This window comes from Kogia breviceps, chromosome 2, assembly GCF_026419965.1.
Source record: "Kogia breviceps isolate mKogBre1 chromosome 2, mKogBre1 haplotype 1, whole genome shotgun sequence".
NCBI lineage: Eukaryota > Metazoa > Chordata > Mammalia > Artiodactyla > Physeteridae > Kogia > Kogia breviceps.
This window is the reverse complement of record NC_081311.1, coordinates 62,356,245-62,382,878: the sequence shown is the minus strand read 5'-3', so window position 1 is coordinate 62,382,878 and position 26,634 is coordinate 62,356,245. Positions and strand designations below refer to the sequence as shown.

Here is a 26,634-nt window from a genome sequence, read left to right as displayed (position 1 = left end):
ATAGATACACCACGTTTTGTTTATCCATTTGTCCATTGATGGACATTTGGTTTGTTTGACCTTTTGACTATTAGAAATAATAATGCTCGAACGTTCATGTGCAAGTTTCTGTGTGGACATAGGTCTTCATGTCTCTTAGCTGTATACCTAGAAGTGGTATTGCTGGGTCTTATGCTAACTGTTTAATAGTTTGAGGAACAGCCAGACTATTTTAAAGTTGCTGTACCATTTTACATTCCCATCAGCAATGAGGGAGGGTTCAGTTTCTCCACATCCTCTCCAATGCTGCTATTATCTTTTTGATTATAGCTAAGCTAGTAAGTATGAAGGGGTATCTCATTATGGTTTTGATTTGCATTTCCCTGATGACCAGTGACATCGAGCATCTTTTTGTGGGCTTATTGGCCATTTGTACATCTTGCTTGGAGAAATGTCTATTCAGATCCTTTGCCCATTTTTAAATTGAGTTATTCATCTGTTTTTACTGTTGAGTTGTAAGAAGAGTTCTTTATATATTCTAGATAAGTCCCTTGTTAGATGTATGATTTGCAAATATTTTCTCCCATTCTGTGGGTTGTCTTTTCATTCTCTTGGTAGTGTCCTTTGAAGTATACATATTTTTAATTTTGATAAAGGCCACCTTGTCTATTTTTTCTTTTGTTGCTTATGCTTTTGGTCTCATATTTAAGAAACCATTGCCTAATCCAAGGTCATGAAGATTCATACCTATTTTTCTTCTAAGAGTTTTAGCTCTTTCATATAGGTTTTTGATTTTGAGTTAATTTTTGTAGATGGAGTGAGGTAGGGTCCAATGTCATTCTTTTGCATGGGACTATCTAGTTGTCCCAGTACCGTTTGTTGAAAAGACTGCTTTTTCCCAGTTAAATGGACTTGGCATCCTTGTTGAAAATCAGCTGACCATAGACACATGGTTTTATTTCTGGACTGCCAATTCTATTCCATTGATCTGTACGTCTCTCTGTATGCCAGAACCATGCTTTTGTGTGTGTGTGTGTGTGGTATGCGGGCCTCTCACTGTTGCGGCCTCTCCCGTTGCGGAGCACAGGCTCCGGACGCGCAGGCTCAACGGCCATGGCTCACGGGTCCAGCCGCTCCACGGCATATGGGATCTTCCTGGACCGGGGCACGAACCCGTGTCCCCTGCATCGGCAGGCGGATTCTCAACCACTGCGCCACCAGGGAAGCCCAACCATGCTGTCTTGATTACTAGTTTTTAAATGGGATATTTGCTATTTTGTTTAAATACTGTTAGTACCCCAATGCAGATAGCTTAGAAAATACAGAAAAACATTAAGGATAAAAAAAAATCACCTGTTATCTCACTGAGGAAAGATAAAATAAAGATGCAAATGTGTTGCTATATGTTTTCCATACAGATATATATATATATATATATAATAATTTATTTTTTTTCCATCATAATAACACACTATGAATAGTTTTGTAGCTTACGTTTTCTGTTTAACAATTTGCCATGAACATTTTTCCTTGTCAATAACTGTTATCTGAAAACATGATTTTCCGTGGCTGCCTCGTAGTTGGCTATATGAAAGTGCTCTAATTTACTCATGTAAACTTCTGTCATGGATTATTGACTGGCCTGTTTTTACCAGTATAAACAGTGCTACCGCAGACATCCTCAGAAAAAAACTCTGTTGCCATGATTCTGACGATTTCCTTAGGGAAATTCTGGTCGGTGGAACTGGAAAAAAAAACTGGAGTTTTATTGTGCCAAATGGCCTCCCAGAAATCTGTACCATTCCCACTAGAGGAGATTTTCACAAAAACTGCCACGTGGAATACAGTCTGACTCAAAAGCTGTTTAGGAGTTGTTTCTATACTTTAAATATTAATCCTTTCTCAGATATGTGATTTGCAAGTATCTTCTGCAGGTTTGCCTTTTTACTCTGTAGATAGTGTCCTTTGATGTACAAAAGTTTTTCATTTTGATGAAGTCCAATATATCTGTCTTTTCTTGCCTGTGCTTTTGGTGTTATAGCTAAATCCAATGGCATGAAGATTTCCCTCTCTGTTTTTGTCTATGGTTATATATATTTCATAGTGCTGGTATCAGTCACTTATTGCCTCAGTAAAGCTGCATAACAAACCACTACAGCAATCATTTACTCTCACTTATGTGTCTGTGGGCTGACTGGGGCGGGTCAGGTCAGCAAATCTAGGCGAGGCATGACTGAGCTTGATTCTGAGCCCTGTGTGGGTTCAGTCTGCTCACTCCATCTGGGGCGTGTTCTTCTCAGGTTGAAAGGCAGGAGTTCAAGAGGCAAGCCCCTCTGCACAAGGATCATGCTCCTGCTAGTATGGAGCTTGGCCAGAGCATCCATTGGTCAAAGCAAGTCACATGGTCAAGCCCAGCATCAATGGTGGGACAGCATCCTCTGCCTACCATGAGACCCCAGCATGGGTGTAGATGCTCAGTCCTATGCAGAGTGAAGGGTTGGGACTAATAATTCGATCACCCACAGTGATGACCAGGGGGTGGGAATGAACTTGGCAGGTTTGAGGCTGAGAAATGGCTAGTGTGCCTGAAGTACGGTGATGGAAGGGGTAAGGAGGAAAGTGCCACTTACGGATGCATGAAAGATATTTATTAACTGAATTAATCAAAGGATGTATCAATGGAATTGAATTTACTGAACTGGGAAAAGCAAGGATGGGAACTGATTCAGAGAAGAAATTGGATCGCTGTTGGATAAGTTAAATGTTAGAGACACACCAAGAGGAGATGTTAAGTTGGCAGATGGCTGTATGGGGTAAAGTAGACTCTGCTTGTAAGGAGCTGAGGGTCTTCTTGCAGAAGTGTGAAAGCCTAACTAACCCTTGCAGCTGGAATAGCTGTCTCCAAAAATGTACGAAGGACAAGGAGAGCTGAGGATCCCACTCTGCCGGCAGAGATCCAGGAAGGCTTCATGGAAGAGGTGGCATTAGAGCTGTGCCCTGAAGCGGGGGCTGGACATACAAGGTGGGGCCACGTGGTCCTCCAGATAGAGAGAATAGCCTGGCCGAGGCACAGAGGGAGAACACAGAGTGTGGTGACTGGCAGTGACCCCTTGAGGGAGAGGGTGCAAATTTCAGCAACGTGCCAGAGCTGGGCCAGGGTCTGTTGGCTGTTACCATGCTGGTGAGTCGGGAGATAGGAGAAGGGTGACCTTGATCAACTCTATTCTTCCTCCCCACCCTGATGGGACTGGGGATCTGAGGATCAGGAGCCTCAGCTGCCTTTTCTGGAACTCAAAAATAGAGTGAGTGCCCAGTGCTGGTGAAGGTATCGGGAAACTGGCCCTTTCCTAATTGTTGGAGGAAGTGCAACTTCGGACACCCTGTTTGGAGAGCAGTTTGTCAACAGCTATAAAAATATGAAAATCTCCCACTTCACACGGTATATAGACATGGGAACAAGGATATTCATTGTGGCTTCATTCGTTAATGCGAAAGGTTTAAAACAAACTAAATGTCCATCAGCAGAGGTTAATTATGGTCCCCCTGTACAGAACACTCCACAGCTACTAAAAAGAGCAAGGCAGCTCTGTATGTACTGAGATAGAACAATCTTCGGGATACATCGCCGTGAGAAACACCTAGGAGTAGGATAGCATGAATACCACTTGATTTTTTTTTAAGAGGAGGAGAGACCTATATGCTATATCCTTACGTGTACCTACAGAACTTCAGGAATTCTTGATTGCCTCTGGGCATGTGTGGGCTTGGGTAGAAAGGAGACTCACTTCCTGCTCTACATCCTCCTGTACAATTATTTACCCTGTCTGTGTATGACTTCCAAAATGGACAGAGTAAAATATGGTTCCTGCTGAATGATTTTTTAAAAAGTGTAGGTTGAGGGGACTCAAGACACCTAGCCTCCTGTGGAGGATGCTGGACCACCTGACACGCCACCATGGGGGTCTCAGGCTGTGCCCCTCTCAGTCCTGCTTGGCTCACCTGCCCCCCCACCCCCACTCCCGGTTCACTCAGTGGGAGCTTTGGGGAGGGACCCAGGGAAGGGCACAAGAATATAATGGCCACAGGGTGGTCTTTTCCCTCCTTCCAAGTAGGGTCCCTGTAAGTGACCTTCCATCCTAGCAGCCACCCCAGACAGTGGGCCTGGACGGTGTGGGCTTTGAAGTGTGGCCATCAGTGGCCCTAACGGTGTGCCTGCAGGCGTCTCCTTGCACGCACAAACATTTCTGTGTGTAGTGGTGGTGAATAATCCCCAAATTGCCTTTGATTTCTGCAGTGTATTTCTGTATTTCTATTCAAAGTTGAATGCGTCTGATTTTATGGGAATTCATAACAGTTCAAATGAAATTGTGGCACCTGCTGTGAAAATCTCTCATTCCTGAGAAGCTGAAATGCTCAGGTGTCCCCTCCTGCCCTTTCCCTCCCCCTCTGCTCTGTCCCCCTTCCTGTCCCCTTGCCTGCTGGGATGGAAAGCACTGCCTCTCTGGCACGCTGAGTGCACCCTCTGCCCCTGCGTCTCCTGACTGGGCTGGGGGGAGAGGTGGGAGACGGTGACGGGAGGGCCTGCCCAGGAGCTGAGCCCAGAGTGGGCTGGTTTCCCGGAAGAGGAGAGAGTGCCTTGCTCCGCAGCAATGAGGAGCATGCTTTCTAGTCTGTCCAGGAAGCCAGGCTGCGATGGGCTTCATCTCGGGCTTGGTGCAAAGGCATTTGATGAAACCCCTGTGGATCAGGAGGGGTTTGAGAGGAACCTGGCTCGTTCCAGCCTGGGGAAGGGGGGGACAGGAAGGAGGGGCCCTCCAAGGTTGGGCCAGGGGACCCCCCTGCCGCAGTTCACAGGGCCCAGTTTGCACGTGTGAGAGAGCGGATGAGTACATTAGGGCACTCGTTTTACTTTTAAATTTCAGGACCTCCCCCTGACCCCCCCACCCGGGGAGACAAGAGCCCTCAAGAGAGGGCCAAGCTTCAGACCAGGTCCTGGTTTCCAAGACCTCGGCTTTAGCCACTCTGTTGCTAATGTGTCTCCGTGGGCGGAGCAGGGGGACGTCCTCCTCATGATGGGCCTCATCAGACCTCCTCCCGGCGGTGTGGGAAGGTAGCCTGGCTGCGCTGGCAGGGCAGAGAGGCAGGGCTTCAGAACTGGGACCCATTTCCCTGGAGGGAGTGAACTCCTGTCCCTAGAAGGGTCTGAGCAGCTTCAGAGGGGTGCGGTTGACCTGAGGACCTTCCCAGCTCCAGGGGTCTCCTCTGGCATTCAGACCTAGGACCGTGGGAGTTTCAGCAGAGCATAGGAAGGAACTTTCTAATCAGAGTTGTCTGTCTGTTCACGGGCTGCTGGCAACGTTTTGGTAGGGTGGACACAAGCTAGGTCTCTGATTGTTAAAGCATTGAGTGTTTATTATAGAAAATGAGGACAATGAAAATCGTATATAGAAGAATATAAAGTCAGCCGTAAACTCACCAGATGAAACCACTGTTTCACGTAACAGTCCTGTACGTGTGCCCCCCCAACACACACACTCACACACGTACACAGCCGTACACAGTCCTCTGAGCGCTTTCTGTGGACATCCCACAACTGAACCAGTCCCCCTTGGCTGTCTGGGCTGTTCTGCTGTCATAAATAACACAGCAGTGAATGTTCTGTGGCTGAGTGTCCGTGCACGGCCATGATGATTTCCTCAGCTAAAGTTCTGGAAGTGGAATTGCTGGGCCACGAGGGTGTGCACATCTTCAGGCTCTTCATACAAATTTCAAATATTGATTGATTCTCAGCCAAGTTGCGTCAGCTTGAGGGTGTGGGAGCCCTGGTGATCTGGTCCCTCTGGTGGCTTCAAGTGCTGATGATGCCCGCATTCACATCTCTAGCCCCACCTCAGGCCTGAACTCTAGTTGAGGGTATCCTCCTGCCCCATCCAGCGTTGCTACTTGGCTGTCAGCAGCCATTCCAAACTCACCATGCCCCAACCTGAGCTTCTGATCTTGCCCCTCAGCTGGTCCTACCCACAGCCTTCCCCTGTCCTGGTTAATCGCAACTCCACCCTTCCAGGTGCTTGGGCCCAAACCCTCTGCTCAATTCTTTCTAGCACAGCTATATCCTCTCCAGCAAGAAACCCTCTCAGCTGTACTCTGCAAATGCCCAGAATCTGCCAGATCTCACCCCCGCTACCCCTACCCTGCTGGAGCCCCCAGCATCTCTGGCTTGCATCGCTGTGGCAGCCTCCACAACCGTCTGCCTGTATCTGCCCTTGCCTCCTACGGTGAGTCCTCAACTCCACAGCCAGGGTGGTCCTTTAAACCTTGAGTCACTCTCATTCCTCTTGGCCGTCCGAAGACCACGACTCCCAGTTTCCTCATGTCCGTGGTTTACAAGGTACCCATGGCGGTCCCATTGTTCTCTGCCCTCATCTCTTACAACGCTCCCCACTGTGCACCCCGCTTCAGCCACACTGGCCTCCTCTCCGTTCCTCAGGCATGCTAGCGCCTCTTGCCTCAGGCTGTTTGCAAAGGCTGTTGCCTCTGTCCAGAAGGCGTTTCTCCCAGATAACCACATGGCTCATTCTCTTGCTTCCTCATGTGTTTGTTCATACATCACCTTCAGGGGTACTCAGACCTCTTGCCCCGCCCCTTCCCTCCTTCCTTAGCACTCACCATCCCAAGCACACTGTAGAACTTGTTCACCGACTCTCTGTGTTGGGCTCCCATAGGCGTGCCAGCTCCCCCTCCGCCAGGTCTTCAGCCTGTTCTCTTGTCTAGGCCGCTGTCTAGCGCACTGCCTGGCCCACAGCCGGTGATGTCGGGGCAGACATGTGCAATGGGGCCACACCTCTCTGTGTAGCTCATAAGCTCTCTCAGGTGTAGGTGGAGGCTTTGATTTTATCTGGGTGGGGGGAGGTGGTTCCTATGTGGGGGTGAGTCTCGGGATGCTGTAACTGTGTCATCTGCCAGAGCCTCCCCTGCTGGCCCTCAGCCCAGGCCTCCATGAGCAACAGGTCTTTATGGGCTGATGACAGGACAAGGTGAAGGCCGGTGTAGGCAGGGTTGCTGCCTTGAATCTGGGAAATTCTGTAGTCCGCTCCCTCCAGGGACAAAGGTGTTAACCTCTAGGGGATGGTGCTGGGGGAGGCATGGGGGGTGCGGAGGGAGGACTTGGTCACCCCCTGATGGTGCATGCATTGTCTTATTGGTACTGGTTCCAGGGGCAAAGCCTGTCAGATGCCAGCGTGGAAGGGCAGACTAAACAGGAGCCTGCTCCCCAGCCCTAGTTGTACCTCTTCTTCTGGCACACGCACTTGGCCTTGCTGCTGGCTCCTGCATACTGTGGCTGTGGAGCATGTTGTATGCTCACCCAGGTCTGGCTTAATAGCCTCTGAGTAGATGCAGGGTCCTGCCCAGGGCCTTCCCACCAGGCCCTCAGTGTGGGCCTGCCCTGGGGCACATGTCTGAGCTCAGCAAGGGTTGGGGCTGAGGCTGGGAGACCTTGGGCTTGAGCACTTACTGGCTGTGTGACCTTGGGCAAGTTGTTTAACCTCTCCAAGCCCCAGCATGTAGGACACACTACACACCACGGTGGCTGGCATGTACTATGTGCTCAGTAAGTGTTAGCAGTATGCATCCTTGAACTCTGTGCAGCTCACATCTCAGCTCCCCTAGAAGGCTCAGGAGTTCTCTCTTTGCATGGCCCTGGGCATTGACAGGCACTGTTGCTTTTTGATACCTCACATGCATTGCCAGCCATTCTCATGGCCCTGTATCCTCCTACAGTGCCCGGTTCAGGGCTTGGTATGAAAACGGATGTTGGAAATGGGCAGCCTGAGGGCTTTGGGTCCTGGCTTTGGGTCTTCTTGGCAGTGGGTATGTTTGAGAGATTTCTGGAAAGCTTCCTATGAGAATGGGTTTGGGGACAGCCGGCTCTAACCCTGCTTGTACCTCTGGGACAGGTCTCCGGCGCTCATCCCAGGCCGGACAGGAAGCCCAGCACAGAAGGGTGTGTGTCTGGGTTTCCTGGTCCAGTGGGAGCTCAGGCCGAATCCTGAGGGCGGCACGGCCTCACATGGTAGAGAAGGCCATGCAGCTCTGCTGGCCGGGCGGTGGGAAGGCCGGGAGGCTGGGGGAACAGCTGTTTCACAGGGTGGAGCAAGGTCAGGCAATCCCGGGGGACCCATGCCACTCGCTGCAGCCCCAGCACCTAGGGAGCGCCAGCAGGCAAAGGCAGCATGTATCGCAACACCTGACCCGGAGGTTGGGGCCCAGGGGCCTCTTCCCATTTTGCCACTAGCCTCTGTTCTCTCTGGACCTTGCTTTCCTCCTCTTGGCCAAAGGGACCAGAGGAAGAATAAGATCTGGGATCTCCGGGAAAACCCAGTAGTAGGATGGACCCACTTTGTCCTGCCTCCTCTGCTTCACCCTTTGGAGCCCGCGTCCCCTCGACCTAGCGTCTGTGCCACCTTGCCCCAAGGCAAGGATGGAGAGTCAGGATGGAACAAAGATTGTTCCTGCTGTTGGATGCTCCAGAGGTGGGGCCTCTGCCAGTCCTGTCAAGTGAGGCCTGTGTTTGGCTGCCCCTGACTGACAGAAGCGGGGCACTGAGGCAGTGTGAGTGCCTCTGAAGGGGAAACAGGCATCTCAGGAGAGAGGATGGGGACAGTGTGCCCAGCAGCATCAGAGCCTGACCCAGCTCGTGGAAAGTGAGGTGCATCATGCACTCGTGTGTGTTGTGCACACATGCTCACTTCTTTGTGTCACATTCATCCTGTGTCTATTGTGTTGTGTATTGTCCTCCCTGAGGGAGGGGCCACGCCTTCCCCTTTCATAGATTAGGAAACGGGGTGGGCAGGGTGGGGGTGGACAGCAGCATGGTGTGATGGAAATAGCGTGGGACTCAGGTCCAATCCTAGGTGACCTCTCTGAGCCTTAATTTCCTCATCTGTAAAATGGGGACAATAATATCTACATTTTAGAGATATTTGGGAAGGTTGAATAAAGTCATACCTGTGAAAATCCCAGGCTTGTGGGAGTTGCCTAGTAAGTGTTCATTTTCTTCCTTCCTTTCTTCCGCTGCAAACTTCCTACAGCACCCAGCAGAATGGTGTGCACTCCCAGCTATTTGTGGATGATCTTCTTAGCATATGTTGTTTAATTCTCATAACAGCTGGTTTCCAAAGGCAGAGGGCTGGAGATTTTTTTAAAAGACACTCACAGGGCTTCCCTGGTGGCGCAGTGGTTGAGGGTCCGCCTGCCGATGCAGGGGACGCGGGTTCGTGCCCCGGTCCGGGAGGATCCCACGTGCCGCGGAGCTGCTGGGCCCGTGAGCCATGGCTGCTGAGCCTGTGCGTCCGGAGCCTGTGCTCCGCAATGGGAGAGGCCACAGCAGTGAGAGGCCCGCGTACCACAAATAAATAAATAAATAAATAAAAGACACTCACTCACTGTGAGATGGCAGAGTGTCACTTAATTGCTCTGTGCCTTGGTTTCTCCACTTGTAAATCAGGGATAATGCTTGTGATGCTGGCTAGCTTCTTTGCAGCATACGGTAGGCTAATGCAAGATAACAGATGGAAAGTGGTTTGAACATTTAGAAAGAGGTGTCATGCTCAACCTCACTGGTAGTTAGGGAAATGCAAATTAAAACAACAAGGCCATTCCATTTTTCGTGCTTCCAATTGGCAGCCATTTAAAAGAGGGATCACTTCCAGGTGGGCACAGAGGCCCTCTCATACACTTCTAGATGGAGTGGGAATTGCCACAGTCTTTACAGAAGGTAATATGACAGTGGCTAAGAAAAGTTTACATACGTGCTCTGTGTCGTATTTAATTGGCCCATTAATGCTACTGTTGGAGAACCAAGATTGGGAGCAAAGTCCCAACACAGTTACATGCAGAGAGATGTCCACGGTGACATTGCCCTTGTGGCAAGAACCTGGAAACACTCAGATACCCAACAATAGGGGATGTTTGTCTCCATGATGAAACATCCATACCATGAACTGTTATCTAGCTCTGAAAATGAAGGAAGTGGATGTGGCAGTGTGGACCTGGAGGGTTGTCTGTGAATTATTATGACATGAGAAAAGTGAGTTTCTGTTGTGTAGAGGGTGACTTCATCATCCTAAAGAGAAACAGCAACCACACCACTCGTACGCATTTGTAATGTGAACGTACCTGCTTGGGTGTGGAGCAGGGCCTCGTAGGATGTGCACCAGGCCCAAGCTGCCCTCTCTGGCCATCAGACAGGTCATGTTTGGCTCATGAAAATGGACTTATTTGCCAACATTTAAAAATTGAATTCATAGTAAAAGCCAAATTTCCAGCTTTCCATTGAGAAAAATCAGCAGCTCTGGGCACACTGCACCCACATTCCCTCTTGGCTGAAATACATCAACAGCTGCTTCTTTTGGACAGAGTGTTGGCCTCCAAATGGCCATCATTCCCACCACTGGAGTCTCCTCATGTATATGCCCTGCCTGCCCCTGTGATAGGCTGCTGACCTCTAGAAACGCAAGGGGGTGGAAATATAGGGATATGATGGGCATTTGTCTTTTATTACGTGACATCTTAGAATCTTTTATTTCCCACATCAGTGTTTCATACTTGGTAATTAGAACATTTTAAGTATAGTATTCAAGGAAAACACGAGGTCACCGTGGGCCATTACGTGTGGTGTGGGACAGGATCCATCCTCCACTTGGCACTGGGCTGCGAGAGGGACTCGGCTCCAGGTCCGGAACCAAGAGATCTGAGCCCTAGGCCCTTTCTGAAGCCCTTGCCCCGAGGTCTTGCAGAGATGTGAAGTCTCTCCACAAAACCCTTTTCTTCGGCTCGCTTCTCCTCCCCAAGACTTTCCTGATTATTGATTGATGAGGGAGGTGGCATGTCAACTTGGGTCCTGATGCTGACCCCACCACTCACTAGTTGGGGGGTCTCTGAGCAAATTGTTTAATGGCTCTCGGCCTTCAGACCCCACCTTGTGAACCGGGGAGGATAATGCCTCCCCGGCGAGGTGCACAGTAGGTGCTCCCTGAAGGAGGATGTGTGGGCCCTTGGCTAGGCCGTGGGGGTGCAGAGGTGAGTGGGCCGTGAGCTGAGACACGGAGGTGAGACAGCATTAACGGGGCTGACTGTTCAGCGGAAGGCAGGGATCCCCAGCTGAGGAACGTGGGCCCCTCCCGGTGTCACTGCTGGTCTCCAGGGAGGCCTGCTCTGGAGCCGTTGCAGGCGTAAGAAGGAACCAGAGGGCTGTGGCCCTGCTGTAATGGGGCCCGAGCAGGCCACGGCCGCGATGGGAGGGAGCAGCCCTCCTGCCGCCCACCCCCTACCCCCGCCCCACTGCACTTAGAGATGGGAGCTTGCTTTGCTGAGCCTCTGGCAGCTGGACCCCAGCTCTCTCTAGAGATTAGCTAGAGAGAAAAGTCCGGCTCCAGCTTTCCACAGACTTGCTGGGGGGACCTGATCAGTTTACCTCCCTTCTCTGTGCCTCTTTGGACACCGTGGCCCGGGGGCTCCTTTCATACCCAAGGTTATGAGATGATACTGCAGATATAAAAACAGGAAAAGACATGTTCATTGGGCACTTTGGCTGGGGTGGGGGGGCAGCTGCCGACCCGCTCTGAGACCCCTGTCTTCCTGCTCAACACCCACCTCCTAACTCTGTCCCCACTAAGCAGGTTCCACCACCCTTGGGGGATGCTGTCCTGGGGGACAGAGGCAGAAGCCCCTCCCTGTGCCCCCTGAGCCCTGCCCACAAGCCGTGCAGTCAGCCTCCAGGAGGGCACAGAGGGGACTGTTGCCCATGCCCTCAGCCCAGTCGTGCCACACCACTCTCAGCACTGGACGATGACAGAACCCCAGGGTACAGACCCTCTCTTCTTCCCCATGTGCCCCGCCCCCCACTGTCTGCACTGATTCTCTCCCCTCCCTTCTCAGGCCCAATTCTCCCTGAGCTGCAGGGGTGAGGCAGTGCTGCACAGCCTGCAAGAGCAGGCTCTCCAATAGGACTTTTCTCATCCTCCCCTCCTTTTGTCCCCAGGAGCCATGAGGTGCCACGTTGCTTCCAGCTGCCTCGTCGTCTGGCTTTCTGTGCTGATCTCTGGATGCTGTGGTAAGTTCCATCCTCCACCTTGTCTCCCCACAGTGAGCATGGGAGGCCGGGCTGGACGGTGTGTGGTTGACGTTTGTGCTCTGGGACTCTCAAGACCCTGCCTTGCTGTGTGTGTGACTGGACGCTCACTTCCCTTTCTGGGCCTCAGTTGCTTCTGCAGCCCTCACAGGGCTGAAAATACCAGCCATCCCCAGGGCCTGGGACACATGAGGGAAGGGGAGGAGCCTTGAGAAATACTTGAGCTCTAAGGGGAGGCATCTATGACCATGAACTGTCCTTCTTCTGGGATGCGGGGACTGGCCCCAGTTCTAGTCCATTTCACAGCTGCCTTTTGAGCACCTACTGTGTGACACTGTGTGCCCTACTATGTCCAACTCCGGGGGTATGGAAGAAATGACATTCTCGGGTGCTCAGGGGCTCGCCAGGGAGAAAGACACAGATAGGATTGCTCTAAGCAGGGTAGATAAAGTGGTAATAAAGGATGTACAGAGCTCCAGAGAAGCCCATCAGAAGAAAAGATTAATTGAACTTGCAGGCACAGGAGAGACCCAGCCAGAAGGGAGATGTTTCATCTGGGCTCTGAAGACTGAGAAGTCGTTTTAAAGCGGGGAAAGGGAAGAAGGGAATCCTGGAGGAGGAAGTAGCCTGAGAGAGGGTGTGGCTGCCAGGAGTCTTTCTTCTCTGCAGAGGGGACCAGCCCTCCTTCCCCTGGCCTTGCAGCTGCCAGGTCAGTGCCAGCTTTAGTGCACACAGAGGAGGCCAGGAAAGGCCTGGGCATTTGCCTCTCGTGGACAGCGGGAGCAAAGCAGCTCTGGTGTGCACGAAGGAAGGCCAGGACAGCAGGCACAGCTGGCTCGGTGTCCCGCGGGACCAGAGTGTCCTCAGGGAAGAGCTATGGGCAGGGCGTGCCTGGCGACACAGGCAAACATATTCCTGAGGGGCGTCGGCTCCTTCTCTCACTCCAGGGAGCCGGGAGCCTCTGGAGGAAACCAGAGCTTCATGCTCGGTGGACTGCTGCTGGCATCCTGCTGCCCGAGAGTCCCTTGAAGGTCCCCTCCTCTGGCTTCCATGCTGGGAGGGATCTCTGCTGGAATGCCCCTGTGATGGGGAGCTCACTCCCATCCAAGCAGCGCAGGATTATGGCACAGCCTCAAAGACTCTCAGGGGCAGAGCCAGAAGGGGTCTCAGACCCTCTTTCCACTCCTGGCCCACTTTACAAAGAAGAAACTTGACACCTGGAGAAGCAACTGGTGCAGGGTCATACAAAGCAGGGCCCAGTTAGGCCTCGATCCAGATCTCTGTCCTCCCGCTCCCCTCTGCCCCGTTCGGGGAGGGCTCAGTGAGGGGCACCTGAGACCCTCAGCTCTGACCCTCTGGGTTTGCTTATTGGTGTCCTCAGACTCCTCAGGGACTCTGTGACCTTGGACACTCATGCCCTCCCCCGCCCTCCCCATTAAAAAGAAATATAACAGGTGCTAACAACTTGGCTGCCTTCCTAGAAGAGGTGCAGTCTCCCCTTGAGCTCTCTAGATCACAGGCGGCTCATGCATCCAGATTGCAGCAGCCATCATAACAGGGATGCTGTGCACAGGACACCTCTGACAGGGAGGCAGGGTGCGAGGGCAGTGAGGGCTTTGTGTCGTCATCTTGAGGCTGGGAAATGGTGGCCAGAGAGGTAGAGTGATTCGCCCAGGCCACACAGTAGCGAGTGGCAGGGCATACAAGGCCTCACCCCTGGTCGCTGCTTTGTGCACCTTCCCTGTCATGAGTTGGGGGCGGGGTCTAGGGCTGTGCCCAGCATGGACCTCACTGAGAACCATTGTGCCTTCAGAGTCCTGGACAGGTGGGCCTGGGCTGGGGTTGGGCTTTCCTGGTTCCAGTCCAGGCTCTGCCACTTGCCAGCGTCCTTCAAGCCCTAAGAGGAATCCCCTGTCCCATGCCACGGTTCTGAGTGAAGTCCGTGCTTCCCGGTCTGGTGGATGCCTTGTCCTTCCCACATCGCATGCCTTGACGGCTCCGCTCCTCCACATCTTCCCAGCTTTGCTTCCTTCCAGGATCTTTCCCTTCCTCGCCGCGTGTGGAAGGCCTGTCATCCAGCACCACAGCTCGAATCTGCCTTCTCTGTGAGCCTCCCCCTTTCCCTTTTCCCCTCAGGCCTGTGGTGGTTAAAAGCTTGATTCTTGTTTGGGTGTTTGAAATAAATATTTAAAGCTGGTGGACCCACATCTACTTTGTAGGAAAGGATAAGCGTGAGTGGGCCAGGGATGCGGGGAGAAGGCGTCCAGGGCAGAACAAACAGTAGGTGCCAAAGCAGGGAATGAGCATGTGTGGGGCGGGGACAGAGGGGTGCATCGTGGGTGCGGGCAGCTGGACTCTCGTTCCTTCACAGAAGTCGCCCGTTGTCCCCTCCCCTCGCACGGGCACTCATGTTCCCACGTGGCCGGAGTCCTCAAAGCTCCTGTGGCAGCAGTTTGTCTCTGGAGGACACAGCCTTCATGCCTTAAAAGTGTCTTTTAAGAGAACAGGCGACCTGTGGGCACCCCCCTTTCCCACCTTCCCATCACCCTCCCAGTCCCCACTGGCAGCCCAAGGCCACTGGGCTTCCTAGGGTGGGAGCCTGTTCCCAGATCACGGTCCTGCTTGGTATGTGGCAGGCGATGTACGTCCCTGAGGCTCTGCGCAACCACCCGTGCAGAGCTCTCAGTGGCTGATTATCGGCAGGTCCTGTAAAACAAAATTTGAAAACGAACGATGCTGCTGCAGGTGACATTTTTTCTGGCTGGTTTCCCTCCCACTGCCCCAGCCTGAGCCCATGACGAATTCCCTGGTCACCCCTGAGCCTTCTACCCTGGCTCAGCTGCTTTCTGTAAGGGAGCCCAAGGCCCCCAGCAGGGATCCAAAGCCTCCCCCTCTGGCTGAGCAGGCAGCACTGTCATCAATGCCAATATTAATAATAGCTACCATTTATCGAGTGCTTGCTGTGTGCGGGAGCACGGCACTAAGTGCTTTATGTATGTAATCTCATTTAGTCCTCAACACAGCCAAGAAGTAAGTCCTATTGTTATCGCTATTTTATACCTGAGTAAACTGAGGCATGGGGAAGTCATATGACTAGAAAGAGGCACAGGGAGACTGCAAACAAAGGTGAAGCCCTTGACCACTGGCCTCTTTCTGAGGCTCTTGTGTGTGCGAGGAGCCCCAGGTTCCTCATATGAGAGGGTGGAAGGGTGTGGGTGAGTGCATATGTGTAGTTGTTGTGGTCAGGGAGGGCTTCCTGGAAGAAGGGACATCTAAGGCAAAACTTGAAGGATAAATAGGAATTTGGCAAGTGAAGGCAAAAGGGCCAGCAGTCCTGGCCAGGAGGGGAGAGAGAGGCTACAGTGCTTGCAGAACCAGAAATGACATCAGCTTGGGTGCCTGAGCAGAGGGGGTGGGGGTGGAGATTCCATTAGTTCTGCCTGCTCCCCACTAGGAGGTCTCCAGCAATGAGAGAAGTACTAGCCTCTGTGTTCTTGAGCCTGGCCCAAGCGCTGAAGGAGCCAGGTCAGCAGAAATGAGGGAGGGGTGGGCTGCGGCCCACCCATGTTCAGGGCCCCTGGAAGACCCAGCAGGAGCTGCTTACGTGTGTGCTGCACGACGTCGGCCCCACGTGAGACCGACCAGCCCCCCATCCCTGGTTGGTAGGGGCAGAGGGGGAAGTGCCCTCATTTGCCTCCTTCTGGGGTGTTTTCCAATACCAACAACCAGTTCTCCAACTCTCCAGACACTGACTGTGTGTCCAACAATTCAATTCAATTCTGATGCTATCTACCCAGAGTTAGTGCCAGATTCCACAGATTTAAGGGTTCAGCTCTACTTTAGATGCTAGTGGTGAGTCCCAGACCACCTGTACTTCTGACCAACTGGCTATAAATCAAGGCTTCCTACTACCCTTTCTCAGGTTCAGTTAGCTAGAATGACTCACAGAACTCAGGGAAATACTTTACTTACGTTTACTGGTTGAATATAAAGGATACAACTCAGGAACAGCCAGATGGAAGAGATGCACAGGGCAAGCTATGGGGGGGGGTCAGGTGGAGCTTCCATGCCTCTCCAGGTGTGCCATCCTCCCAGCACATGGATGTGTTCACCAACTTGGGAGCTCATCAAATATTGGAAATCTCCAGCTCCCCTCCCCTCCCTAGAGGTTGGAGGTGGGCTAAAAGTTCCCCATCTAATCACTTGATCTTTCCAGTGATCAGCCCCTTCCTGAAAGCTCTGTGCCAGGAACTGGGGGCAGAGACCAAATGTATTTCATATTATACCATACTACCGAAGGCCTCTGGGGGGTTACTCAGGGGACAGCGGAAGCCAGCCTTGGGGAGGCTTTGTGTGAGGGACTTGTGATATGGGGGACTCTTCATAGATGTGAAATTCCTCAGCCCATGACAGTATCACACTGTCCCCTTCCAGAGCCAGCCCCCAACCTGAGGCTGCCACAGAGTGGTACAGGGTTACCTGCACAGGCTTCCAGGTCTGGGTTCCAGTACGGCCCATGCCACACTTACTAGATTGTGACCCTGGGCAAGTTACTAGTTACCCCCTCAATGCCTCATTTTCCTCAATAGTAAAAGGCGGATGTGACAGCACATGTTGGACCATGAGGATTGATGGAGATGGTATAAGCGGCTGGTACAGAGGAGGGTTCCATAGATGGTAGCTATTATTATTGTTGTTGTTGTTATTATTGTTATTAATCACATGGCATCTGCTGGCCATTCTTTCACACGACAAATAGCTGCTGAGGGCCTTCTAAGTGCCAAGTCCTGTTCTGGGCACCAGGGTTGCAGCGCTTAACACAGCAGACAGCCCTTGTCCTTGCCAAGCTTCCAGTCTATCTACAGCTGGGAGGCCCGATAGAAATACAGTGTGAGCCACATGTGTGGTCTTAAATTTTCTAAGAGGTACATTAGAACAGAAACAGGTGAAACTCATTTTAATAATGTATTTGACTTAATCCAGTATAGCTACAATCTTATCATTTCCACATCATCAATATAAAAGATGAATGAGATATTTCACACCCACTTTTTCGTACAACATCTTCAAAATTCTGTGTGTATTTTACACTTCAGCACATCCTAGTGTGGACCAGATCTCAATAGCCACACGTGGCGCGTGGCCTCACTGAGCGAACGACCTGACAGCCTTCTGCCGGCCTACTGGCGTTACTCCCCATTTGCCTCGAGGCAGAACAGTGAGCTGCCAAGGTCCTGGAAAGGTGGCCGCAGCACTGGATGCAGGTTCAGTGCCCACTGGAGCCCCTACTCTGTGCCCCTTGCAGAACACATGGAGCTGGCACGAGGGTACTTGACTGATGCTCTTGTCCTCTAACTTCCAGGCCAGGTGAACCGACTGCCCTTCTTCACCAACCATTTCTTTGATACATACCTGCTGATCAGCGAGGATACGCCTGTGGGTGAGTTGGCGCAAGGGCTGGTGGGCAGGCTGGGTGGTGTGAGGTGGGCTCCTTTCCCACAAGTGAAAGGGATCTTAGAGATTGAGCTGATCTTCCCCCTGTTATTGGAAACTCTTCCATGGGGTCCCGGATGGGTGTTTGTGTGACCTCTGCTTGGTTGCCTCCAGGAATGGGACACTCACTACTTCCTGTGGTGGCCTGTTCCAAAAGAGAGGAGTTCTCGGTGTCAAAGAGTTTATCACATTGAGCCCAAGTTGCTTGACTTTCACTTCTGCACTAATTTTGTCCTATGAAATGCCTCGTTCCTCTTCCTTGTGAAAATTTGAAGATGAAAGCTCTTGTAGAGTTTGTTTTGTAGCCTTTTGTACTTTTCCGTGATTACTGAGTTTTCTGCACTGAGTATGCCTGTTTTTTTGTCATTAGAAAAAAAATTATCTAGGAAGTGATCACGAGCATCCTGGTGCCTGCTTCTCACCACCCGCCCCCAGCTTGAGTCACCTCATCAGCCAGGTCTATCCTCACGAGCCCCTCCCAAGGGCCTGGCTCCTACACCTGCAGCTGGAGGTCGGCACGCATAGCCCCATGGCCTTAGCTCAGCTCTAGGGACCCTGAAGCTTCTCAGGAAATGGGGTTGAATTGAACAAACCCATCTTGCAGCTGTGCTGATGGGAAGGCACTAGTTCTTGAGAGCACACAGGAAAACAACGCCAGGAGGTGCCACTCACCTCCACCAGCACTCCCTCTTGTGTCCTCTCATTCTTGTCCGTGTCATTTTAGAGAAAGTGCTTGTAATCTGGGGCTTCTTACACTCAGGTCTGCCTGCTTCATGCGTATCAGGGTGGGGCTGTGTGCCAGAAGCAGCATGCATCAGCAGCCAGCATGGTGCATCTTTCTGGAGCATCACTTATACTTGAAAATGAAGCAGGACGGCTTGGAGAGGGGAGGGCTGTGAAGATACTTAACTAATAGGTCATTTAAAGCACTCTTTCATATATGTAAAACCAAACATAGATGCAAAATTCTTCAAAGAAAATCTCTGCTTGAAGCGGGGGAGCCTTAGTGGGCCCCAGATTCTCCCCTCCTGTTTGCAGGGCCACATGAGAAGCCCCCTGCAGAGGTCTTTCCTTCCACTCTTCCTTTTTTTGTGGGTAGGTGCTGGGCACAGCAGGTATTCTGAGTATTGTGGGGATTGTCCCCATGGCCCAGTGACACTCTGTGTCTAGGTCTGTGGGGACCCACTGTGTAGAAAGTGGCCACTCTTTTGATGCTTAGCAGCCCCACGCATCAGCATTGTGAGGCTGGATTTGGGGATTGGTGTTTGGGCATCTGGGTGTTTGAAGTGTCCAGGAAGGAGGCAGATTGCCTCTCTAGAATGTTCTTCCAGAGGCTTAGCTCACCTTCTGAGGGGTGGAGAGGATGGCTGGCAGTCCCTTGGGGACCCTGCTGAGCTGGTTCCTCCCTTCTGAGTTGGGTCAGGGGGTGGTGTTTGTGGGCTCCTAGATTCTTCCTGGCTCCTCCGCAGGCCCAGACCTGGTATGGGGCTGGTGCGGAGCCAGCAGAGAGGTGCCCAGTGCCTGTGGATCCGTAAGAGATGAATGTTAGCAGCGTTTATCACCACTAGGGGTTCTGCTCTTTCCAGTTCATTCATCAGTTTATCAGATATAGATGGGGTAACCCCTGTGCCAGGCCTGGGTGCTGTGGATTCAGAGAGGAATTCGACCGAGGGATAAAGAAGTCAGCATCACGGGTACTAGAGGCTAGGTCGGCTGTCTGGTTAAGCCCCAGTGGGGATTGAAGGGGGACGGGTCGAGCCTCTGGGGGCAGGGCAGAGCAGGAGGAAGCAGGAGAGGTTAGGGGGAGGTGGTGGCTCTTGAGCAGAGTCCTGAATGGGTCCTTTCCATTGCTTCACACACTATTTCATGTGGCTGATTTTTATAAGCGTCTGTTTGAACCTCATCCTCCTGGAGATTCCTTTGTGGTGGAGGCACTATATCTGGGACAGGCAGGCCCCTGAGGCAGAGGTGTGGCCAGCCACTCACTGAGCCGGGCTGCTGGCAGGGAGAGGCGAAGGCCTCCTCAGATGAGCGGCGCCAGCCCCGTCACCCCATCTGTGGCCCTGCATTGCCCCGCTCCGCCCTGAGTGCGGGGTTCTCAGAGGCCTGTGCTGCCGGGAGGGTGATGGGGTTAGGAGGGGTGGCTATTGCTCGGCCAGTGCTGGTAATGATACGCCCTGGCCTGGACGCCCCCAGAGAGCCCTCCAGCAGGCCTTGCTCCCGTTACCTTTGGCTCTGGCTCTTGATTGTCTTTTGCAAAGGCGGGCATCAGCTGGCCTCCAGGAGTAACTCCCAGGACTCAGCCCCATTATGGCTGTGTTTGGCAGTCACAGCGCGGGGGGCCGGGCGCGGGCGTCTGATGCAGTGCGGATTGATCCCTGGCTCTGGGAGGCCGCAGGAATGAAGAGGGTTCAGTGAGCTGGAAGACAGCTCTGTTCATCTGTCTGAGCAGGGACCAGAGTTGAGCTGGACCGCACCCTCCTGGCCTCCTCCCTTCCTTTTGCATCAGGATGGGGCAGCACAGCTCTGCCTTGAAAGTTATGAGCCCAGTTTCTGTTCCTTGCTGTGTGGCGTTGGGCACAGTGCCTCCCCTCTCTGGGCCTCTATCTCCCCATCTCACCAATGAGAGGGCACTGGAAAGATGAACCCAGTGGCCTTGAGCTGGGGCAGCCCTGCTAGCCCAGGGTGTCACATCTCTGGGCCCTCAGATAACACAGCCCTGGAAACCTCCACTGAGTGCTGTCACCTGCTTGCCCTGGGCCATTCAGAAGATGCATATGGACTCAGGTGGGCAAAGCAGGGTGCAGACCTCTGACCAGCAGTGGCCAGGGTAAGGGTAAGGGTGGAAACAGCTTGTCAAGGAGACTGGCCCTTTGCCTGCCATGTGGAATGGGCTGGCCTAGAGACTTGACTTTGAGGCTTGCCTCTCACTAACCCTTTGCTCTCTGAATCTCAGTGCTCCAAACTGTAAAATGGGATGGAATAGTCTCCCTTCTGGATTGTTGGGCTGTATACATACACTACCGTTAACTCCAAAACTTCCACACCTAGAATGCTTTGTTGTTACACAAAAGAGAATTTATGTGTGTCCCAGGGATGGCTGGTTGGACTGTCATACCAGCCACGGGATTGCAAGGGGGACAGACAAGCACACAGGTGAGTGGAGTGGTTGGTACCAGTGGCTAGAGCCAGAGACCAAAATAGTCTGAAAATGTCAGCTTACCAGAGAAGGAGGTCAGAGCTGCGGGCAGACCAAACTTCCAGCTCTGGGACAGATTATCCGGCTTCTGCTTGGACCCCTAATGAAGGGGAACTCACGATCTTACAGGCTGCTCATTTCTGTGCTGTGGGGACAGTTCTGGGAATGAAAACGTCTTCTTAATGTTACTATGAAACCTGTCCCTGCAACTACTACCCACTGAACCTAATTTTGACCACTGGAGCCTTACAGAATAATAATGATAACATAACATATGATATACTATATATATATATATATATATATATATAATATATATTATTATACTAACAATGTTTACTGAGTGCTTGAGGCAGTGTCCTAAGTGTTTTAATTTGTTTTTAAATTCCTTTTAAGAATGGAAAGTAGAGTTTGATTACAGGCTCTATCAGAATGTAGTTTCTGTGAGTGTGCTCTCCTGGGTTAGAGATTGGGACTTTCATTCACCCCAAACCTTCTGAGCCTTTCCATTTTTCATGCTCTTGCCTCAGTTTCCGACCACGGGCCAGTGACCACGTGCTGGGGAGAGGAATGGGAGGGCACGGCCCAGCCATCTGAAATCCCGTGCAGAGGCTGCATGTTCCATCTCTATCTCCTCCTGTCTCAGCTTCCAGTTCCCTCTGCGTGATGTTCTTTTTGTAGACCATCTCCCAGCTGGAAAAGACAGAAGCCAAATGAAGCCATTAAGTAGCTCTGCCTTCCCCTGGCCTGTTAACATCCGGGCCCCCCTTGTCCCTGTTTGTCTTCTCCAGATGTGAACCTCAGTCACTGGCGGCAGAGCCCGGCCTGGGCGGGGCAGAGCAAGCTCACAGTGAAGACTTGATGCCTGGTCAGGCTGGTTGGCATAGCCCACACCTCGGCCCTGGCTGTCGGCAGCGAATGGCCTCATGGCACCTGTAGGATGAGGGACAGGGTACAAGGATGCTGTCTCCGACCGCCCTCCCCAATCCACTCCAAACACTCCACCAATATTGCTCACGTCAAGACCACCGACCATCTCCCTGTGGCTAAAGCTGGCTGTTAATCCTCAGGCCTTGTGGCCTTCCCGCAGTTATCCTTATTTCCTCCAGGACATCACCTCTGGCTGTGCTTTCTCAGTCTCCTTTGCCTGTTCCTCCACTTCTCCAGGACCTCTTGGCCCTGGAGGGCCCCGGGGCCCAGCTCCTCTATCTCTTCTCCATGCTCTCACTCCCGCGCCATGCCTAGTCTGGCAGCTCTGGGTACTACCTGTGTGCTGACAGCCCTGAGGCTTCTACCTTCTGCCTGGGCCTCCTCGCACCAGAGATTCTAGACTCATATACCACCTCTCCATCCATTTCCACGTGGATGTCTAAAGGGCTCTCCACCTCAGTCTAAAGCCAGATTCCCAATCTTCCCTGCAAACCCCTGCTTTCCTGCAGCCTTTCCCATCTCAGTTAGTTGCAACTCCATCCTTCCAGTTGCTCAGACCAGCAACTTGGGGTCTTCCCTGACTCTTCCCCCCACCCTGACCTCATATCCAATTCATCAGGAAATCCTTTTGGCTTGATCTTCAAAATATTTCCAGAATCTCCTCACTTCTCACCGCTTCACCTCCTACCACCACAGGCCAAGTCTGGATTATCCCAGCAGCTTCCTGATGGTCTCAGCGGTCCCCCGCTGCAGGCTTTCTCGCCCTCCCAGCCAAGTGGTCCTTTTCAACCTGAGACAGAGCCTGTCACAAGGTCAGCTCAAGTGCCTTCACCCACGTGGAATGAAAACTGTGTTCTTAAATGGCATCGAGGTTGTTTGCAGTCCAGGCCCTGCTACCACTCGGACTTCACCTCCTTCCCCACACCCCCAGCTCGCTCCGCTCCTCTCCGCTCCAGCCACACCAGTCGCCTTGCAGTTCCTTGAGCATGAAAGGCGAGTTCCTACCTCTTGCTCTTTGCAGTTGCTGCTCCTTTTTCCCGGAATGTGATGAACCTCCGTTGGTCAGTCAAGTCAGTTCACATGCTGCCGCCTCTGTGTGGCCTTCCTGGCTTTCTCCAGGCGGGGTTCAAGGGCTGCTTCCTTTGCTTTCTCCTTCTCGATTAGTCCCAGTCGCAGTGCTGTTATTACTCAGCTGCTCATCAGTCTCCCCTGTTGCCCTGTGAATGCTTCCAGGTGCCTGAGCCATCTCTGTGTCCCCTGGGATCCCCCCCCAACCCCGTGCCTGGCTCATGCCTGGGGCTTGAGGTGCCTTGGGGGAGGAGTGAAGTCTGGAGTTTGTGAGTGCGGGGGAGAACCTTCCAAGACAGGGGCTGGGGCTGGCTCCATGCCTGCTCGCCATCCTTCTGGAGTCTCAGGCCAGGCGCCCCCCTCCCCAGGGTGTCAGGAGCGAGGTGTTGGTGATGAGAGGGATGGCTGCCCAGGGAGAGCGCCCAGGAGAGCATGTCTCCCAGATGGCACAGATGCTGTTTGTGCCTGTGCTTGTGAACGGCAAAGCCCACACCGTGCGAGGGTCATGTTTTTAATCACCCCAGCTGCCTGCCCACCCCAGGCTGTATGCGGCATATTTGCTGGGGACCCTCGGGGCACCAAGCCCTGGCTGGCCTCCAGGGAGGGACACAGAAGCAGCAGCATGAAACCTGGCTTGGAGGCACCGAGCTGACTTAGGAGTTCTGAGGGGGTGGAGGGCATCTAGTCCGTCTACCTCGGCTGCCACCCCAGTCCTCACTCATCAGGTCCTGGAGGGGGACAGTGTCCCTTGGGGCTGGGTCCCAAGGTCACTCCTCCTATCCCAATGCTAAATACCCCCAGTCCAAAGCCTCCCAAGTGCCTAGAGAAAGGAGTGAGAGCTCTTTATCATGGCCTGTCACCTACCACTCCTCACCTGCTCCCCATCACGGGCACCCGCTCAGCACCCCAATACCTCACCTCTGTCTCACTGCCACACCCTCACCCATGCTGTCCCTTCGGCAGGGAGTGCCCTTTCCCCTTCCCTACCTGGTGAATCCCTACTCATCTTTTGAGGTGTAGCTCAGATGTCAGCTGCCCTGGGAGGTGCTGTAGCCTCCACCATCCCCCCACCCTCTGTTTGCTTTGAATTCACCTCTTTGAAAGCTCTTAGCAAGTCCTATCATGCTTATTTGTGTGTAACTCCCCATCAGCTGTTCATTTTTACTTATTATCTTAATTAATATCAATGTTACAATTAATTATCATTTTGGTATTTATGTATAATATAAGATTGTAGAGTGATACTATTAGCTAGCATTTATTGACTGCCAGCCTCCGACCAGAGCCTCACAGTGAATCGCAGAGAAGTGGCGTCATGTCCACTGTACGGCCCAGCAAGCCGAGCCTCCTGGCACAGGTCCTCTGTGCCAAGCACAGTGCTTGGTACAAAGTGGGCCTCAACAGTTGCTGGTGGGATCAGTAGAGGGATGAAGGAAGAATGAAAGGCTGAGTAGATGTTGAATGTCTTGCCGATTCCCCTCCCCTTGGCTCCTGGTCCCTCTATGTGTCGCCAAGGTGGGTGCTCATGGAGCTGACTTCCCCAGGCGGACCCTCCCAGACCTCCAAAGCATCTTGAGCCACAATTCAGGTGATAATGCCCACACTAATCACCTACACAGCTAAATTAGTCTTGTCAGGAGCCATTAAGGCAGGAGCTCGGGATTCATTAGGATGCATCAGGCCCAGGCAGCGCCTGGCACCACTGCCAGACGGTGCTGATTAATTTCTCTGCAAACTCCATCAATGCCCAGCTGTTTCGTCTGGACCCGGCGAGAGCCATTTTCAGGTGGGCTGACCCGCATCGGCGGTCTCAGTAGACGGAGGAGCTGTGTGCCTGCAAGCACGCAGACACCTCCCCTCAGGGGCAGGCCCCACTGGGCGCAGCGTGGGAGATGAGGGGATGCTGACATGAATGGCGGGCGCGTGGGCAGGACACACTCAGGGATGGCGTGACGTCCAGGCATGAGGCTCTGGAGCAGATATGAAGAGGGGCAGGTTAGAGGGGAATCTGGGAGGGTGTTGGGTCTTTCCTGGACCATTCTCTGTACCTGGAGTCCCCCGGGAGGGGCTATTTATCCTACCCCGTATCCCTCTTGCCTTGTCTCAATAAAGGGAAGAAATCATCTCTCAGGAGAGGATGGAGAACCACAGGATGAGAATGAGTTTTTCCTTAACCGGAGTGTTCCTTAGGACCCCCACAAGGAAGAGGGGGTCATTGTCCCACAAAGCAGTTCCCTAGCAAGGGCCAGTGGCAAAACTACAGGAATTGAAGGGTTAGAGGGACGTGGATATGAGGAGTCCAGTGGGGGTGGTTCCCAAACATCAGCTGGGTGTGTGCTCTGAGCATGGTTTGGGCTTTTCCTCCTGCCACCTGTACAGAGGCGGTGTAACTCAGTAACTAATGACGATGCAGACAAAATTAGAGTGCCTGAGACAATAATAAGTGCTAAGGAGAAATAACCGTCTGTGGTTGAAGTTAAAGTCAAAGTCAGAGGTACACAGTGGTAACAGCCTGTATTCCTCACCTTCACTTTTACCCCCTTCCCAAGGATCCTCAGAGGGCCTGCAATGAACAGCTAGGGCCTCCTATAGGACAATTTGATGATCACTAGTCAAACACTCCCACTTTACAGATGGGAAAACTGAGGCCCAAGTGGGGAGCTTGCCCAGGGGTCTCAGAGAGTTACTGTTGGATTCCTGCCCTAACTTCTCACACCATCTGCAAAAGAAATTCAAGAGGGCTCTGCCCATGCAGGTATGAGGTTCCTCTGGGCCTAGGGAAGAAGGGGCATCCTCTTGGGTTGGTGGGCTGTGAGCTTGGGACTTGATGTTTAGAGAAAGGGCCCCAGGTGCCTCAGAGCTGCCACAATCTGGGGTTAGAGTGCTTAGGGAGGGGAAGTGAGGGTAGCCCAGAGGCTTCCTAAAGCTGTCAGTACTGGGTGAGGTTTTGGAGGAAGGAGGTGATCTCGTATCTGTCCAGGTGATCAGATGCTGGGACCAGCTGGTCTGGGGCCCTGGCTTCCTGGTGACCTCACAGAGCAGGGATTTTACTCTTCCTTCTGGGAGGTGGGGGATGACTCACAGGACTTCTGGAAGGGCCTGGATGCCTCTGTGGCCTTGCTTCCTTTCTGCCTTTCTCCAGGTCAGCATCGGCCCTCAAAGGGGGTTATAGGACAGATTAGTACCCTTTTGGGGGGTGCTGGGCTGTAGCCTCTCCAAGAGGCCCCTGCCTGGGCACATCTGGAGCCTGTGGCAGCCCCAGCTGTGGACTGCCTCTCGGTACATGGGTGGGGGTGGGGCGGGTGTTTTGGATGCAGCCATAATATCACTAATGATCATGATGATGTGCCCCATGTCGTGCAGGCCGGCACTAATGGTCTGCACTGCACGCCCGTGCCAGGCTGTGCTTGGAGGCAGTGTAGGGACACACACATTAAAGACAACTGGGAAAATGGCAACTATATTTACACACTTACTCTGCGTCTAGGTAAGCTCTTCATACACATTGCTTCACTGAATCGTTATAGCAGACTGAGAAAGGGGGCTTTATAATCCCCATTTTACAGATGGGAAGGCAGAGGCTCAGAGAGAGTGAGTAATTTGCACAGGGTCACACAGCTTATATAGGATAGAAATGGGCCCGAACCCAGTGCTGCCTGACCCCAAAGCCTGTGCAACTTAACCACAACTTTGGGATTCTGTGTGTGGGTCATTGCTTTTAAGGAGCCCCGGTTTGGAGTGGAGAAGAGGATGTATGGTAAATGCCCAGCCTACCCCAGGCAAGTGGGAGGTGTGAGCTCCAGGCTGCTGCCAACGCTCAGGCAAGGAAGGACTT

At 52.6% G+C, this 26,634-nt stretch overlaps 1 protein-coding gene across 1 annotated transcript in view; it reads left to right on the top strand.

Moving 5' to 3' along the window:
- CDH23 (cadherin related 23) overlaps positions 1 to 26,634 on the top strand; it is a 466,374-nt gene that overhangs the window by 56,546 nt on the left and 383,194 nt on the right. Inside the window, exons 3-4 of the mRNA XM_059054180.2 lie at positions 12,020 to 12,091; positions 17,472 to 17,549. Coding sequence (XP_058910163.1) covers positions 12,025 to 12,091; positions 17,472 to 17,549 — 145 coding nt within the window. The 5' untranslated portion in view covers positions 12,020 to 12,024. The remainder of the gene's footprint in view (positions 1 to 12,019; positions 12,092 to 17,471; positions 17,550 to 26,634) is intronic.